Genomic DNA, 13,642 nt, shown 5'->3' on the forward strand with positions numbered 1-13,642 from the left:
ATATATCTCACCCTCTTCTAGAAAAATAGATTGGGCCTTTGGGATCTGTGATTCTATGATGATATTGCAACACTTAGTAAAATGCAGGTGAAAGGAAGGACAGCAATGAGACTCGTGGCTGGGGAGAGGCTAGGCCCTAAGACATCTTGGCTCCTGAGCGAGAAAATCCAAAGGAACTGAACAGTTGACAGCTGGCTGTAAATGTGCTGTTTTCAATGGTATCCTGATGCCTGCTCCTTGAAATGAGCTATCTCACCCCTGTCTAGCAGTACAGTTGCCTTTGCTGGTGTGGTGGTGGTGAGAATTGGGAGGGAAATGATGCAAAGCTTCATCTGGTATCAAATTCAGTAATCTGTGCAGAACATTCATTGTCCGCTTCTGAACTTCATTTGCATGCCTCTGGTCAGGTGCCCCATTGTATGGGCTGATCATGGGGAAAGCGGTACTAGAAGAAGGTGATCAGAAGGAAGAGGGATGGCTGAAAAGGAAGGCCATGGTCTCTTCTACCTCAGGGAACCTAATCCATCCCCTGCCATCCTGCTCAGCACCTGATAATTTTGATTGCTCTCCCGGTGCTTTGCCTGCCAGAGGAGTCCTAACCTGAATTCTAGGAGATCGGGATTATGTACATTTCTCTGCTTAGAAAGCTTGCATGGTGCATCCTAGCCAATATTTATTGAGGTGGGTGTTCTTTCGCCATCACACTGTGGGCAGAACAGGACGGAGCGATCCCCCCACATAGTATTGCCAGTTGCTCAAGGCTGAGTACTAAACATTAGATTAGATTTTTTCCACAGAAGATTAAACCAAGAGTTCAGTGACACCTTAAAGACTAGCAAAATTTGTTCTAACATACGCTTTCGTAGGAGATTTGGTATTTCAGCATTTAGGTTGGAATAAATTCTGTTATACGAACATTTATATTATACATTCTGTTATACGAACTGTTATTATGGAATAAATACGAACATGAAATTGAGCAAAATTGAGCAAACTTCAGAGGACAGCGGAAGACAGGAGGGCCTGGCGGGAGCTGGTCCATGGGGTCGCAAAGAGTCGGACTCGACTGTGCGACTGAACAACAACAACAAATTCTGTTAATGTTTAAATTGCCATTCAAAAAATGCTTTATTCTGTTGCTGTAGCCTAACATCTGGGATTATTTTCATAACAGGAGAGTTGCCCATGACTACCCACCACATGGAGACTCTGGGTCATTTCAAGATCACCGTCTGGGAGGAAGAAAACTTCCAGGGGAAGCGCTGCGAGTTTGTGATGGAATGTTCCAGCATCATGGAACGAGGCTTCCGCAAGATCCGCTCTCTCAAGGTGGAAAGTGGCCCGTAAGTGCCTCCAGCCAACTATAGGTTTCCTGGGCTGCCCCATGACAAAACTAGTCATTTTCTGTCCCTCAGTCTCCATCTGCAGCCACCAGGAATGCTCCTTCCCCCCCTACTCTGGATTCAGCCCCAACCAAGGCTTTGCCATCTAGTTCTCTCTGATGGGGAGGGGGTGTCTCTGGGCTGTTGTTACATACTTTTTCCCAGGGCTGCTGCTGTCGGCCTACCTGTGTCTCAAAGAGAGATAAGGAAAATATTAGAAAAGCAAAAAGGGAATTGTCATGGATACCAATAGAGCCCTCGCCTGATACTGCCAGTCAGGACAGCACTGGGGCAGTGGAACTGGCTTTACCTCTGGGATCCTGGTTCACATGGCGGTCTCTCCTGATGCTGGCTGCAATCCTTTGCCTGTTGCCCGGCCCTTCCACGTCTCCAACTCACCAGGCTACCTTAAGCATCGAAGAACAGAGTAGCATGTATGTTTTTATGTCTGATGAAACAGATCATGGTAATTCCAATAATTCTGAATTAGTTGGTAATATATTAGTTAGCGTTACAGCCAAAGATCGAAAGTCAGCAGATGCATTTGATAGGAAAGCTTAGCTGTGCACCTCCACAGGAGAGACAAAAGTATATTCATTTAACGTAGCAAGGCTGACTTTGTGTTAAAGCTTTAGTGGTGTGATCAGGGGGCATGTTAACAGGGGCCTGAACCAGGATACATTTTTTGTAATAAGAAAGAAATGAAAAACATTCAAGAGGACACTGTCTTCACTGTAACCTGCCTCATGCCAGCTTCAGATGAATCAAAAGGCACCTGTATTGAGGTTATGGGGAAATGCAAATAAATTAGAGCAAGCCAGTGTTAGAGGTTGTGGTTGGAGTGATAGACGCCGGAGTTCAAATCCCTGCCTAGTCAGAAACTTTATCGGGTGACTTTGAGCCAGTCAGTACAGGGTTGTTTTGGGTGTGGAAAATTACAAATAATATTTAAATAGAACAAATTAATCATTTGAATTTAAATCAATTGATTGATTTGACAACTTGAATCATTTGACTGATGGAGTTTTAGATGTTTCCAGGAGCACATAACCCACACGCCTTTTGTAAGAATATGAGATTTATCACTTAAATATTTGAATAATATCTTTGTAGACTGGGAGGTCCCTGTATTTTTTTAAATAAACAGTCAGTTTAAAAAGGAGTTGCAGAGAAGAGAGATTTTCACCACACATGGCTTTTCCTGTCAGAGAATTGCAGCAAAGGGAAATGGCGCCTAGTGGGATTGTTCTTTCTATTTAGCTCTTGAAGATACCGATACATCTGGAAGGTACAGTAATGTGTTTCCTCTTCTTTAAGCAATGCATGCAGAGTTCAGCTTAAAAAGAAACTTGTTGGTGGATTCAACTATTAACACTTGGGTTCCAGTTCACTTCTGGCTGCTGATCCCTCTCTCAAGGCCTGAGAGGAGACATGCATACTATCCTGAGCATCTCTGAGGGAGAGAGCATGTTAAAAAGTCAGTTAAAAGGGGGCGGGGAGGAGGTTATAATCTGGAGAACCCACGCCAAGAAACTGCTACCTTAGTGACAGGATAGGCAGTGGGAAGCCCTGCATGGGGCCTTGCCTGTCTTCCCCCAGCCATAGAGGGGGTTGTTGTTGTTGTTGTTGTTGTTGTTGCAGAATCTGATTTGCATTTCAGAACTTGCAGCGTCCAGAGCTCATTGTCTTCTCACTCTCCTCCCCCCCTCCCACCACCCAATTCTCCTGCAGCTGGGTGGGATTTGAGTATCCTGAATACCAAGGACAGCAGTTCATCTTGGAGAAAGGGGACTACCCCCGTTGGGAGGCCTGGAGTGGAAACAGTGCTTACCGGACTGAACACCTGCTCTCTTTTCGAGCTATCAAGTGTGCCGTGAGTTCAGTGTGTTTTCCCTACCTCTTAAACACACCTGTATGGGACTTTCTGGATCCTCCTTTCAATTGGAAAGGAAGACCCCCCCTGATCTGCTTCCAGTGATCTTCCAGAGAGCAGGAAGTAAAGCGAACCAAAAGGGTTTGGTAAGGGTTTCGGACAAATGGAGCCCCAAATGGTGAGGGCCAATGGGCAAACGCCATCCTACGTTGATCAGCCAGCCAGCCTTTGGAAAACATCGGCCTAATAAAAAGCCACCTCTGGAATATATTAGTTTCATTTGCTTATCATAAACTATATAGAAGCATGACAGGAAACCTGTCAAGGACAAAGGAAGTTAAAATGAAATTGCTGGAGGGAGTGAAATTAGCTACCCAAAAATGAAATTAACAGGGTCACTGACAAGTTGACATCCTGCAGATGCAAAATAGGTGATGCTTTTTACTGGGGAAACTGCAGTTGGAACAGGAGTAAACAAGCCTTTGAATTACACAGAGTGCATAATCAGAACTCTGTAGGCTATTGAGAAATTCTGTTAGTTGAATACCCTGCACAGAAGTTATGGCCATTGGCCTGTCAGACCTGTCACGGGGGTGTGTGTGTCCTACTTGTTCTGGAATGGAGGGGGAGAATGTAGCTGGAAGGGCCAGGGGGAGGAAGGCATTAGAGAGGTTACACCTACCTAATTTCTTACACTATTAAGGAGTTTAATGGTGGTTATGACTTGACCAATCTGAGGAGGCAGGCAATTAATTATATAGTGGGAAAGAAAAAGAAAAATGCTATTACCGCCCCATTCAGCCTAGTGACCTACTGTGAAGGAGACTGGCTTTAAAAAAACAGAGCAAATGCTTTGCATGTCTGTAGGTACCTCAGTGGTCGAGCATCTGCTTTGCCGGTAGGAGGCCCCAGGTTCAGTCACCAGCATCTCCAGTCAAAAGCATCAGCCAGGAGGTGACCTCTGCCTGAGACCCTGGAGGACCCTTGCCAGGCAGACTAGAAGCCAAGGGGCCACGTGTCAGTGGTAGAGCATCTGCTCTGCATACAGAAGGTCCCAGGCTACATTTCCAATTTAAAGGGTCAAGTAACATGTGATGTGAAAATCCTCTACTGGAGACTCTGGACAGCTGCTGCCAGTCAGAGCAGGCAATACTGACCTAGCTAGACCACTACTCTGACTCAATATAAGGAAGTTCCCTGCACTCATGTAAGTCAGAATGGCTAGGTTCAGATTTAGGCTTGCCAACTGCCTGGAGGAAATAAATGTCCTATCCCTTTAATAGAGGCTTAATAGGATGTTATTTTCCAGATAATGCTATTTACCTCCCTGCCATGGAAAGCTTCAGCTGCCCATTCTCACACCTTAAGCCTCTATTAAAGGGAGAGCTATATTAAAGGAGCTGTGGTGGCTCAAGTGGTTAAGACACTGAACTGCAGGCTGTGGAAGGTCAGTAGTTCAGCAGTTCGAGACCCAGGTGCCGCATGATGGAGTGAGCTCCCGTCTCTAGTTCCAGTTCCTGCCAACCTAGCAGTTCGAAAGCAAAACATTGCAAATAGATATATAGGTACCACTTCGGTGGGAAGGTAACAGCGTTCCGTGCGCCTCGGTGTTTAGTCATGCCGGCCACATGACCACGGAAACGTCTTCGGACAGCGCTGGCCCTTCGGCTTTGAAATGGAGATGAGCATCGCAACCCTAGAGTCGGACTCGACTGGCTTTCGAGCAAGGGAACCTTTTGTTGTTGTTCAGTCGCACAGTCGAGTCCGACTCTTCGCGACCCCATGGGGACAGGACATTTTCCTCCAGGCTTGCAGAGGACTCCTGTCATTTTAAAGAGTGAAATGGAAGTAAAAGATCTGGGTTCTCTCCCATCATCTGCAGTGACAGGAGAATTTCCCCCTCAAGATAACTCTGAAAGGTACAGGATCCCTTTTGGGGTCTGAACTGGCCATACTAACCTGAATGATGATGCAGACAGTAGAACTGCCCAGTTAGAGGCGAATGCTGCACTGTCTCCCAGTCCCACCAGCTTGTGACTGAAGTGGGAAAAGAGTGTGATGGAAGGGAATGGAGAGAGTCACAGAAATGGGAATACCTATTATGTGGTGCATTTTGACCACCTCCTGAAAACTGAGGTTATGCAGAGCTCAAATTACACTGCATACGTGGAACCTTTTGGAGACAAGAATGCAGAGTGGGTAGCATTTTCAGGAATTATGCATCCATCTTAGCCCAGCCTTGGAGAGATAAGGGAGACAGTTAGGTAAGGTTACCTCCTGGCCTTTGGAAGATGGGAGAACCTCAATGGAAGGTGCAAAGAAAGCAATTTATAAATCTGCATATATTAAAAAGATGTCAGATGCAAATCAAGAAGCAATGCAAGGGAGTGTTTATTGGGGCAGAAAATTGTTTTATTCATTGACAGAAGAGTCCAGGACCAGCTGAGGTGTGGGGAAGGAAGAGGACAAGAAGAAGGAAGGGAGCAGCATGTGACAGTCAATCTGGACATAATCTATCACACCCTTTGCAAAGAGGCTATAACTGGTGGGGCATATCGCTCCATCTCAGGAGCGGCTGCTTCTGTTTCTCACCAGGGTTGAAAATCTCTGCACGTCCCCAGCTCTAGGCTTTAATAACAAGCAGTCAGATTACGCCCGCACTTTAATAAAGGGGTGTGAGATACCATCTCGTTTCTGGCTGGCGGGATGGCTTGGCTGAACGCAGGCTGCAGGAATGGGTGACGGGAGGGAGGGAGGGAGAGGCAGCTGTGCCCAGTTTCAGATGTAAGTTGAACAATGTAACCCTTTCAGTCCAGGAATAACAGCAGTCTACAAATCCAGATCACTTGGAAAGGTGGGAGGACTCGTCTCTTATGGTCATAGCATTTCAAGCCTTTTTCCCCTGCTTTCTTGGGGCCATGGACACCTGAGAGCACACGTGGAGGGATTTAACCATCGTCCACCACAAGTATTTGGCAGGTGCATGAGAGAATGAAGGCCCCTAAGGAAAGTCCAGTGGTCGTATCCTTAAGCCAGACACCAGAATGACTGGGTGGCCTCATATGCACCAACAGTGATCTAGAGGCAAAGGATTCCAGGGTGGAAAGGGTATAGGAGTCTCTGAGAGCAGGAGACCTTTGCATGGCTAAGAGGGTGGAGGAGTGAAAAATCCAAGGCTGCAGGCAAGGTTACAATGGGAGCTGTGGGCAGGAAAAAAATGGTAAGCAAGGCCAGAATGGGTGAATAACAAAGGGGGGGGGGCGGGAATTCTGATTGGTGCAGATTGTTGTGAAGGAAAACCGTACTTGCTAAAACTTGCTCTTCTGTTTACGTACTTCATTTGTGGTCTGCCTTTCTCACTGGCATGCAAGGTAGATTACAAACTCTCAAAAAGAATTTGATCAAGACAACATAAAATATCCAATTAACAATGCAGTAGGACTAGAATTACAGAGCTGCAAACCAACCAACAAATGAGGAAGAAACCTGTCTAAGGCATGAGATACCAAAATGCAGAAAGTGGGTTACAAAGGTAGAAGATAATGCAGTAAAAGCAAGTTCTGTCCTTTGCACATAGTAATAACAAATACTTCTGCTAACTGGGCAGTGAAACAGCGGAGGGAAGCTAACAAGAGCCAATGGTAAAGGAGAGCTGAATGAGGAGAACAGAGGAAGTGGAGAGGTATCCAATGCAGCTCTTCAGTGTTAAGGGGCCAGTGCTCATTCTCTCTGTTTTGCTTCCTTGGGGCTTTAGATTCCTGCCCGTCCATCTCTTCTCCTTATTAAATGGGGACTCTGTCCGCCTTAACAGGCGTTTACTGACTCATTTGCTCATCCTACTGTCCATTCTTGATGGCTAAGATTGTCAGATCAGAATGAAGGGACATTCTGAGGGCACTTTGAGAAAGGCTTTCCCTATGTCATGTGGAATTCTGCTTTAGGTATGGTAGCTAAACAGAACTTTCATGCATAGAGGAAATAGAACAACTATCAGAGGATGGGGACAGGCAGTGGCAACCATTCTGCAACTCTACTTATGAACTTCTAGATCAGGGGCGTTCAACCCCTGAGGGCACTTTCAGAGTTTTGAAAATGGGTCGTGGGTGCAATAACAAAATGGCTGCTATGGGGTTTGGAGCCAATCAAAAAACATTGGGAAGCTTTGCAAAATGTTGGGAAGTTCCAGGCCAAGTGTCCTCCTATAACCGAGGCAGCTGCCTTCCAACATGTGCTCCAGGCAGGCACAAAAGTGGTGTGTTCTTCTAAGGCACCTCCTGCCCCAGTGAAGTGCAGGAATGTCTATTTGCTTTGGGGAAGGAATACTTTATAAAAGAAGCAACTGGGTGATCAGTGTTGGAGGTCAGGGTTCTAGAGGCATCTGGCTGGTTGCTGTGAGAATGTCTGATAAAAAAAAATGGTCTGATCCAGTGAGGCAAATCTTGTGTTGTGCTATTCTAAAATAAAGGATAAGCTTTCAAACATGGGACATCTCTTAAATGGGGGGGAGGGGGAGACCAAAGAAACACAAATCAAAGTGACCCCCGCTACTCCGTGCATGGCACCAGGCTGAGTGGGGAAGCAGAGAGGGTCGGCAGCCAGTAGCTTATACTATGGGAGTTGTAATATGATCCTTCCTTCCTCCCTTGCCCTGTGAATGCAGATGCATTAATATCTCAGCATGTAAGGAGAGGTTAGATGTACAGTGAGATGGGACCAAGACCCAGGGGTGGGGGACTGAGAGGAAGAGACGGGAAATTTAATTGTAGGTGGAGCATGAATGGATTTTGCTTAGGTTGACATTCCCACACTGATTCACTCTCCACTTCACCCCACATGGCAGAGCCACAGTGACAGCAAAGTGACCCTATATGAGGGCGAGAACTTCCAAGGACGCAAGTTTGAGCTCAGCGATGACTACCCATCCCTGCAGGCCATGGGCTGGAGCACCAAGGAAGTGGGCTCCATCAAGGTCATCTCTGGAGCGTAAGTGAAACCTTCTGGGCTGGAGGCTCGGTTGGGAAGGCTTTGGATTTAGTGGTCAGACTTTCCCATTCCTCACTCTTACCTGTCCAAGAGTACCAATGAGCATTGTTGGCTGAATTGTGAGAAAGCACGAATGGCCTGGACTGCCATTATTAATTAAATTAAATAGTGTCACTAACATATATGGTCCTTCAGAGAACACAAAACCCAAAAAGGTTGCCCAAAGTCAGGGGAAACAGGTAGAAGAAGAAGATATTGGATTTATACCCCGCCCTTCACTCCCCAAAGGTGTCTCAGAGTGGCTTACAAACTCCTTTCCCTTCCCCTCCCCACAACAGACACCCTGTGAGGTAGGCGGGGCTGAGAGAGCTCTGACAGGAACTGCTCTTTTTCAAGGACAGCTCTTATCAGAACTAGGGCTTGCCCAAGGTCATCCAGCCAGGTACAAGTGGAGGAGAGGGGAATCAAACCCAGTTCTCCCAGATTAGAGTCTGTGCACTTAACCACTACACCAAAGGCAAAGGAAGGCTATGTACAAGTGGGGTGGGCTTTGAAAGAAGAGAAAGTTGTTCAGCACATAAATGTCCAGAAAGGGAGTCTCAAGTCAAGAGGAAGAAAGAGAGAAAAAGACAAGATACCCTCAAGTGGCTGTGGGTATTTTGGGCTGTAAGAGTGAAAAAAATCATGGCTGATTTGGGGAACTGGAAGAAAAACAGAGGTGGGGAGATCAGTGGAGTTCTTCAGAAGCAAGAACAAGACGATTTTTCATTATCCTTCTGTCACTCTCTGATACTCAATAATTTTTTGGAAACGGATGCAGCTCCTGCTTCAGGTTCTTGGAACTAAAGGGGGAGGGGGAGCGGCCGCTGAACAGGCACCCTTCCCGGAGCCTGCTGCCTGATGATCCCCATCCTCATCCCACAACAGAGCGCCAAATGCGCACTCTTTAAACACACTTGGGTTAGAATCAGGTAGTAATTTAACGAGACAGAGTGGTATGAGAGATGCATTGTTTCCTACAATTTATAGACACATTTCTTTTGTCCCAGCATTGCTTTTGGCCAAACAGGCTTTGCATATTTTTGAAACAATACCCCCCCCAAAAAAAACCCACCCCTGCCAAACGACTGTAATAGATACAAAAGTAGGTTGAGCATATGCAACAAAAGGAAGGATCTTCCAAACCATAGGCTCACTCTGCTTCTATCTGGGGTGCTCTTGCCCTTTGCTTGTGGCATCAGGTAGAAGAAGAAGAAGAGAAGAGGAGATTGGATTTATACCTCCCCCTTCACTACCCAAAGGTGTCTCAGAACGGCTCACAAACTCCTTTCCCTTCCCCTCCCCACAACAGACACCCTGTGAGGTAGGTGGGGTTGAGAGAGCTCTTGACAGAAACTGCTCTTTTTCATGGACAGCTCTGATCAGAACTACGGCTTGCCCAATGTCATCCAGCCAGGTGCCAGTGGAGGAGTGGGGAATCAAACCCGATTCTCCCAGATTAGAGTCCGCGCACTTCACCACTACACCAAACTGGCTCTCACTTTGAATTGTGCACGTTGCTCTGTGGAAGTCTAATGAGCAGAGAGTCTGAGCTTTTAGTCATGGCCTTGGAGTCTTTGGGGCAATCTAGCACTGCTACTCTGTGACTCTAGCATGCCTCCTCCCACAAGCATAATTGCCCTTACCTTAGGAGAAGTGTTGCTGTTTTTAAACCTGTGGCACACTGTTGTGAAAACTTCCATTATATCCGAACACTTATAGCCACTTATACCCACGTATACAAAACGTAACGCAAAGGCTACAGGTGTGGTCTCAGCCTGTGTTTGCACATCTGCACCACAGTCATTTATTTAACAATGCATTTATGCAATGATATCTGATTGAAGTAAAATGGTTAGCATTCACGATTGCACAAGGAGCGTAGTGTGTATAGTCCAACTGCCCGTGCAACGCTCCTTCAGTGAAAGGAACAATGTGAAGCTAGATGAGTACCTTTATGTCCCCTTTCCTTTGCACAGACAAAAAACCATGTGGGAAACGGCTTCTCTCATGTGTGATCCTCACTTGGCTGCAGCATTTATGTAAATACTGCAAGGACTTGGACAGGGCTGATCCCAAGGGTCTTTCCCATTTAATAACACTTTTCCTTTGTTAGAGAGAAGCTGCCCCACAAGCCCCTTGTGTCTTTGTGCCCCAAACCCATCTGAGGTTTGGCACTCTGAATAGAGATTCAGTAGTAATGGTGCACTGTTCTATCCCTTTCTCCACGAAGGACCGAGTGGAGGGCTGGGACTACCTGTTTTGCCAATGCTCTGCTTTGTTGCCTTAGGTGGGTGGCATACCAGTATCCAGGCTACCGGGGCTACCAGTATATTCTGGAGCGGGACCGACAGAGTGGAGAATACAGGAAATACAGTGACTACAGCACCCAAGCCCACACCAACCAGATCCAGTCCATCCGCCGTGTCCAGCACTGAGCCAGGTCTCAGCAGCAAGATGTCTGACCCTCCTGCACACCTCCATCCCCCCACATGCCTGCCTTTGTGCCCGAGGGTCCACCTAACAGTAGAGCTATACCTAGTAGCCAATAAAGGCATTTACCAAACCCTGCTTTCTGTTTTGGTCATCTGTCAGTGCAAACCTCTGTGTTTGGGGTTGCTGGTTGGGGAGTGGTTGGCTTGTCCATTGGCACAGAATCCAAAGAAGCCAGGCAGAGTTCATCATCGAATGCAGCCTTCGATGAGAACTACGGGCAACTGTTGGCACTCCCATTGGTCCAGGCTTACTGAGGGGGTTGTCCATGGTCCCAGAGAATAAAGCCGGTCTTGGTTTGCTTTGGTGGTTCTAACCAGGGCCAGCCCAAACATAGAGGTGAAACAGGTGGTCACCTAGGACCCCAGGCTTTAAAGGGCATCCAATTAAATGGAGGATGATTTCCTTTCTGCACTTTTTACCATTATCCCTATTCTTCTTCTCTATATTGAATGTGGGTGGAGGGGATACACCAAAGCCATAGTTTGTGTAAGATAACAAAGTTTCCTGGGCCAGTCCTGGTTTTAACAGCATTCTGACGTGTGGGGATCAGCAGGATAAGCTTCTCGCAGCTTTACTGCCTGCTGCTGTCTGCACATTTCACTGCAGTTAAATGCACAGTTACTGTGGCCCGCTGAAAGGTTAGCCACCCTTGTTTGTAATATCTGTGTGCAGGCTTCCTTTTGCGGGTGGCATTCTTTCTCATATTAAATGTCCCATAAACAATGAAATACAAAGGATGCTATAAAAAATAAGCTGGAAGATCTGGGTCTATGTAGATCATATAAAGAGGTCAATGTGTGCAACCAGTTTAATTATCCCTGCTACTTGCACCAAAATGTGCCTGCTTGGCCATCTAAAGCAGTCTCTCCCAAGGTTTTCCCCTCCCCAACGGCCTGGCTTGTTCTTGTGCCTTTAAAAGCAGCTTGATCTGCGGGTGAGGCTTTTCAGTTGGCAACACCTGTGCATCTAGCAGCTGTTTAAAGGTGCAGCTTACAAAGGTTGGTTGACCAGTTGGTAACTATTCATGGAAACCCAAACTTGGAAATATGTGAAATATTCAAACTGAAATAGTCTTACAAAGCTCCAATCTGGGAAGAGCGAACAAAACCGCTGTCAGACTGAGCTGCCTTATATTTTTGCGGGTGATTAAAACACCTCACTGTGCCACAGTGTGATTGCCAAGGCTAAAGCAGATTCTTGAGGATGATAGATACTATGATCCCAAGCAGCCCCACTGGTGCTCAATAGGACTTATGTCTGGGTAACCATGCTTAGGATTGCGCTGAAACCCTAAAATGAGAAGTACAAGGACACAAGCCTTCCTGGAGGGCCTTACCCCTTATGCTAAATTTGTGGAAACATTAGAGTTACTTGGTCTATGGGAAGTAACATTAGAGTTACTTGGTCTATTCATATGTACTTTTAGAAGAAGAAGAGATTGAATTTATACTCCGCCCTTCACTACCCAAAGGAGTCTCAGAGCAACTTACAAACTCATTTCCCTTCCCCTCCCCACAACAGACACCCTGTGAGGTACGTGGGGCTGAGAGAGCTCTGAGAGAAACTGCTCTTTTTCAAGAACAGCTGTGCCAGAACTACGGCTTGCCCAAGGTCATCCTGCCAGGTGCAAGTGGAGGAGTGGGGAATCAAACCCGGTTCTCCCAGATTAGAGTCCGAGCACTTAACCACTGCACCAAACTGGCTTTTAGCTGCTTCTTTCATTTGAGCCAGATCTAAGTCAATCAATCTGTGAAAGAATTTAGAGGATCTTGAACTGGCAACCCTGGAGTTAGCAGTAATTTCTTTTTGCTTCCAAGCATGTTCAAACATTAGTTCTCAGGAACAAATTGAGATGTCATAGATTCTAGCAGCTAGCTTACCCATGTGGATTAATAATAAATGTGTTTGAAATGCCACCGCAGTTCTTTTCAATTTTGCAACAAGGTAAAAACAATCGAAACTCGGGCCTGGCCTCTGGTGGAAAGATCTTGGAAGACAATGGAAGAGTGTGTTTATTCCCTCCCCCCTCAATATCCTTCATGGTGTGACTTTGACATGACACTTGCACAGCTATGCCTGTGACTTGGTTGGAGCCCCTCCCTTCAGGGAAAATTTGCCAGACTCCACCTTCCAAGCTCAGCCACGCAGACACACCCGCCCAGAAATCCAGCAGGAAGCATTTTTCATTTGCAATGGGCAACCTCATTCTGGAGGGGATGGGGAAATGCAAACAGTCAGACCCAAGAAACAGACAGATCCCACTCCCAGTTAGTCACTAAATCAGCTTTCTCAGCTGATCCAGTCTACATTAATCTTTCCCACCCATATGGAGCAGGTGAAGGGAGATACATTAATTCCCACCAATGCTTGCAATCAGGGGTCATTTTGTAGAAAAAGGGGTGCAGGAGCTCATTAGCATAACTTATTTGCATATGCCACACTCCCTGACACCCACTGGAAGTGTGTCAGAAGGCAACACTCAGGCTCCACTGGACTGTTTTGGATTGCTAGCTATTGGGAGGGGGGGACGTGCAGATCTGTCCTCACAGAGGAGGGAGAGCTTGAGCCTGAATAAAACTTGGTCTTAAAAGTGCCACAGGACTGTTTTGAACCGGGGGCCGGGGGGGGGCTCTGCAACTTACCTGACTGCTTCTTGCTCTGACTGAGGGCTGCTGGGAGCAGGGGGTGGGGCTTGTTGCATGTGCCCGCCCCCTGGGCTCTTTACTGCCAGAGCTCTGCTCCTGTGCGCTCCTGCAGGAAATGACCCCTGAGTATTGCCATCATATATCTAATTTCAAGATCAAACATCTGCACAAGGAGCCAGGAACAGACAAGGGAGATCTCTCTACCAGTCTGAAGGAGGTCCTAG

General features: G+C 46.7%; 1 protein-coding gene across 1 annotated transcript; it reads left to right on the forward strand.

Annotated features, from left to right (window-relative positions):
* Nucleotides 1-1,185: 1,185 nt before the first annotated feature.
* On the forward strand, nucleotides 1,186-10,715 carry CRYBA2 (crystallin beta A2). The gene is made up of 4 exons (XM_015415369.1): nucleotides 1,186-1,343; nucleotides 3,114-3,255; nucleotides 8,096-8,238; nucleotides 10,568-10,715. The coding sequence occupies exons 1-4, from the start codon at nucleotides 1,186-1,188 to the stop codon at nucleotides 10,713-10,715; spliced, it is 591 nt and encodes a 196-aa protein (XP_015270855.1).
* Nucleotides 10,716-13,642: the final 2,927 nt, after the last annotated feature.

The sequence above is a fragment of the Gekko japonicus genome, unplaced genomic scaffold, assembly GCF_001447785.1.
Source record: "Gekko japonicus isolate JY-2015 unplaced genomic scaffold, Gekko_japonicus_V1.1 scaffold881, whole genome shotgun sequence".
NCBI classification, from domain to species: domain Eukaryota; kingdom Metazoa; phylum Chordata; class Lepidosauria; order Squamata; family Gekkonidae; genus Gekko; species Gekko japonicus.

Excerpts from the sequence above, each read along its gene's own strand:
- CRYBA2 (XM_015415369.1), top strand. The coding sequence starts at position 1,186 with ATGACTACCCACCACATGGAGACTCTGGGTCATTTCAAGATCACCGTC. Across the intron at positions 1,344-3,113 it reads CTCAAGGTGGAAAGTGGCCC|CTGGGTGGGATTTGAGTATC; the intron begins GTAAGTGCCTCC and ends ATTCTCCTGCAG. Across the intron at positions 8,239-10,567 it reads ATCAAGGTCATCTCTGGAGC|GTGGGTGGCATACCAGTATC; the intron begins GTAAGTGAAACC and ends TTGTTGCCTTAG.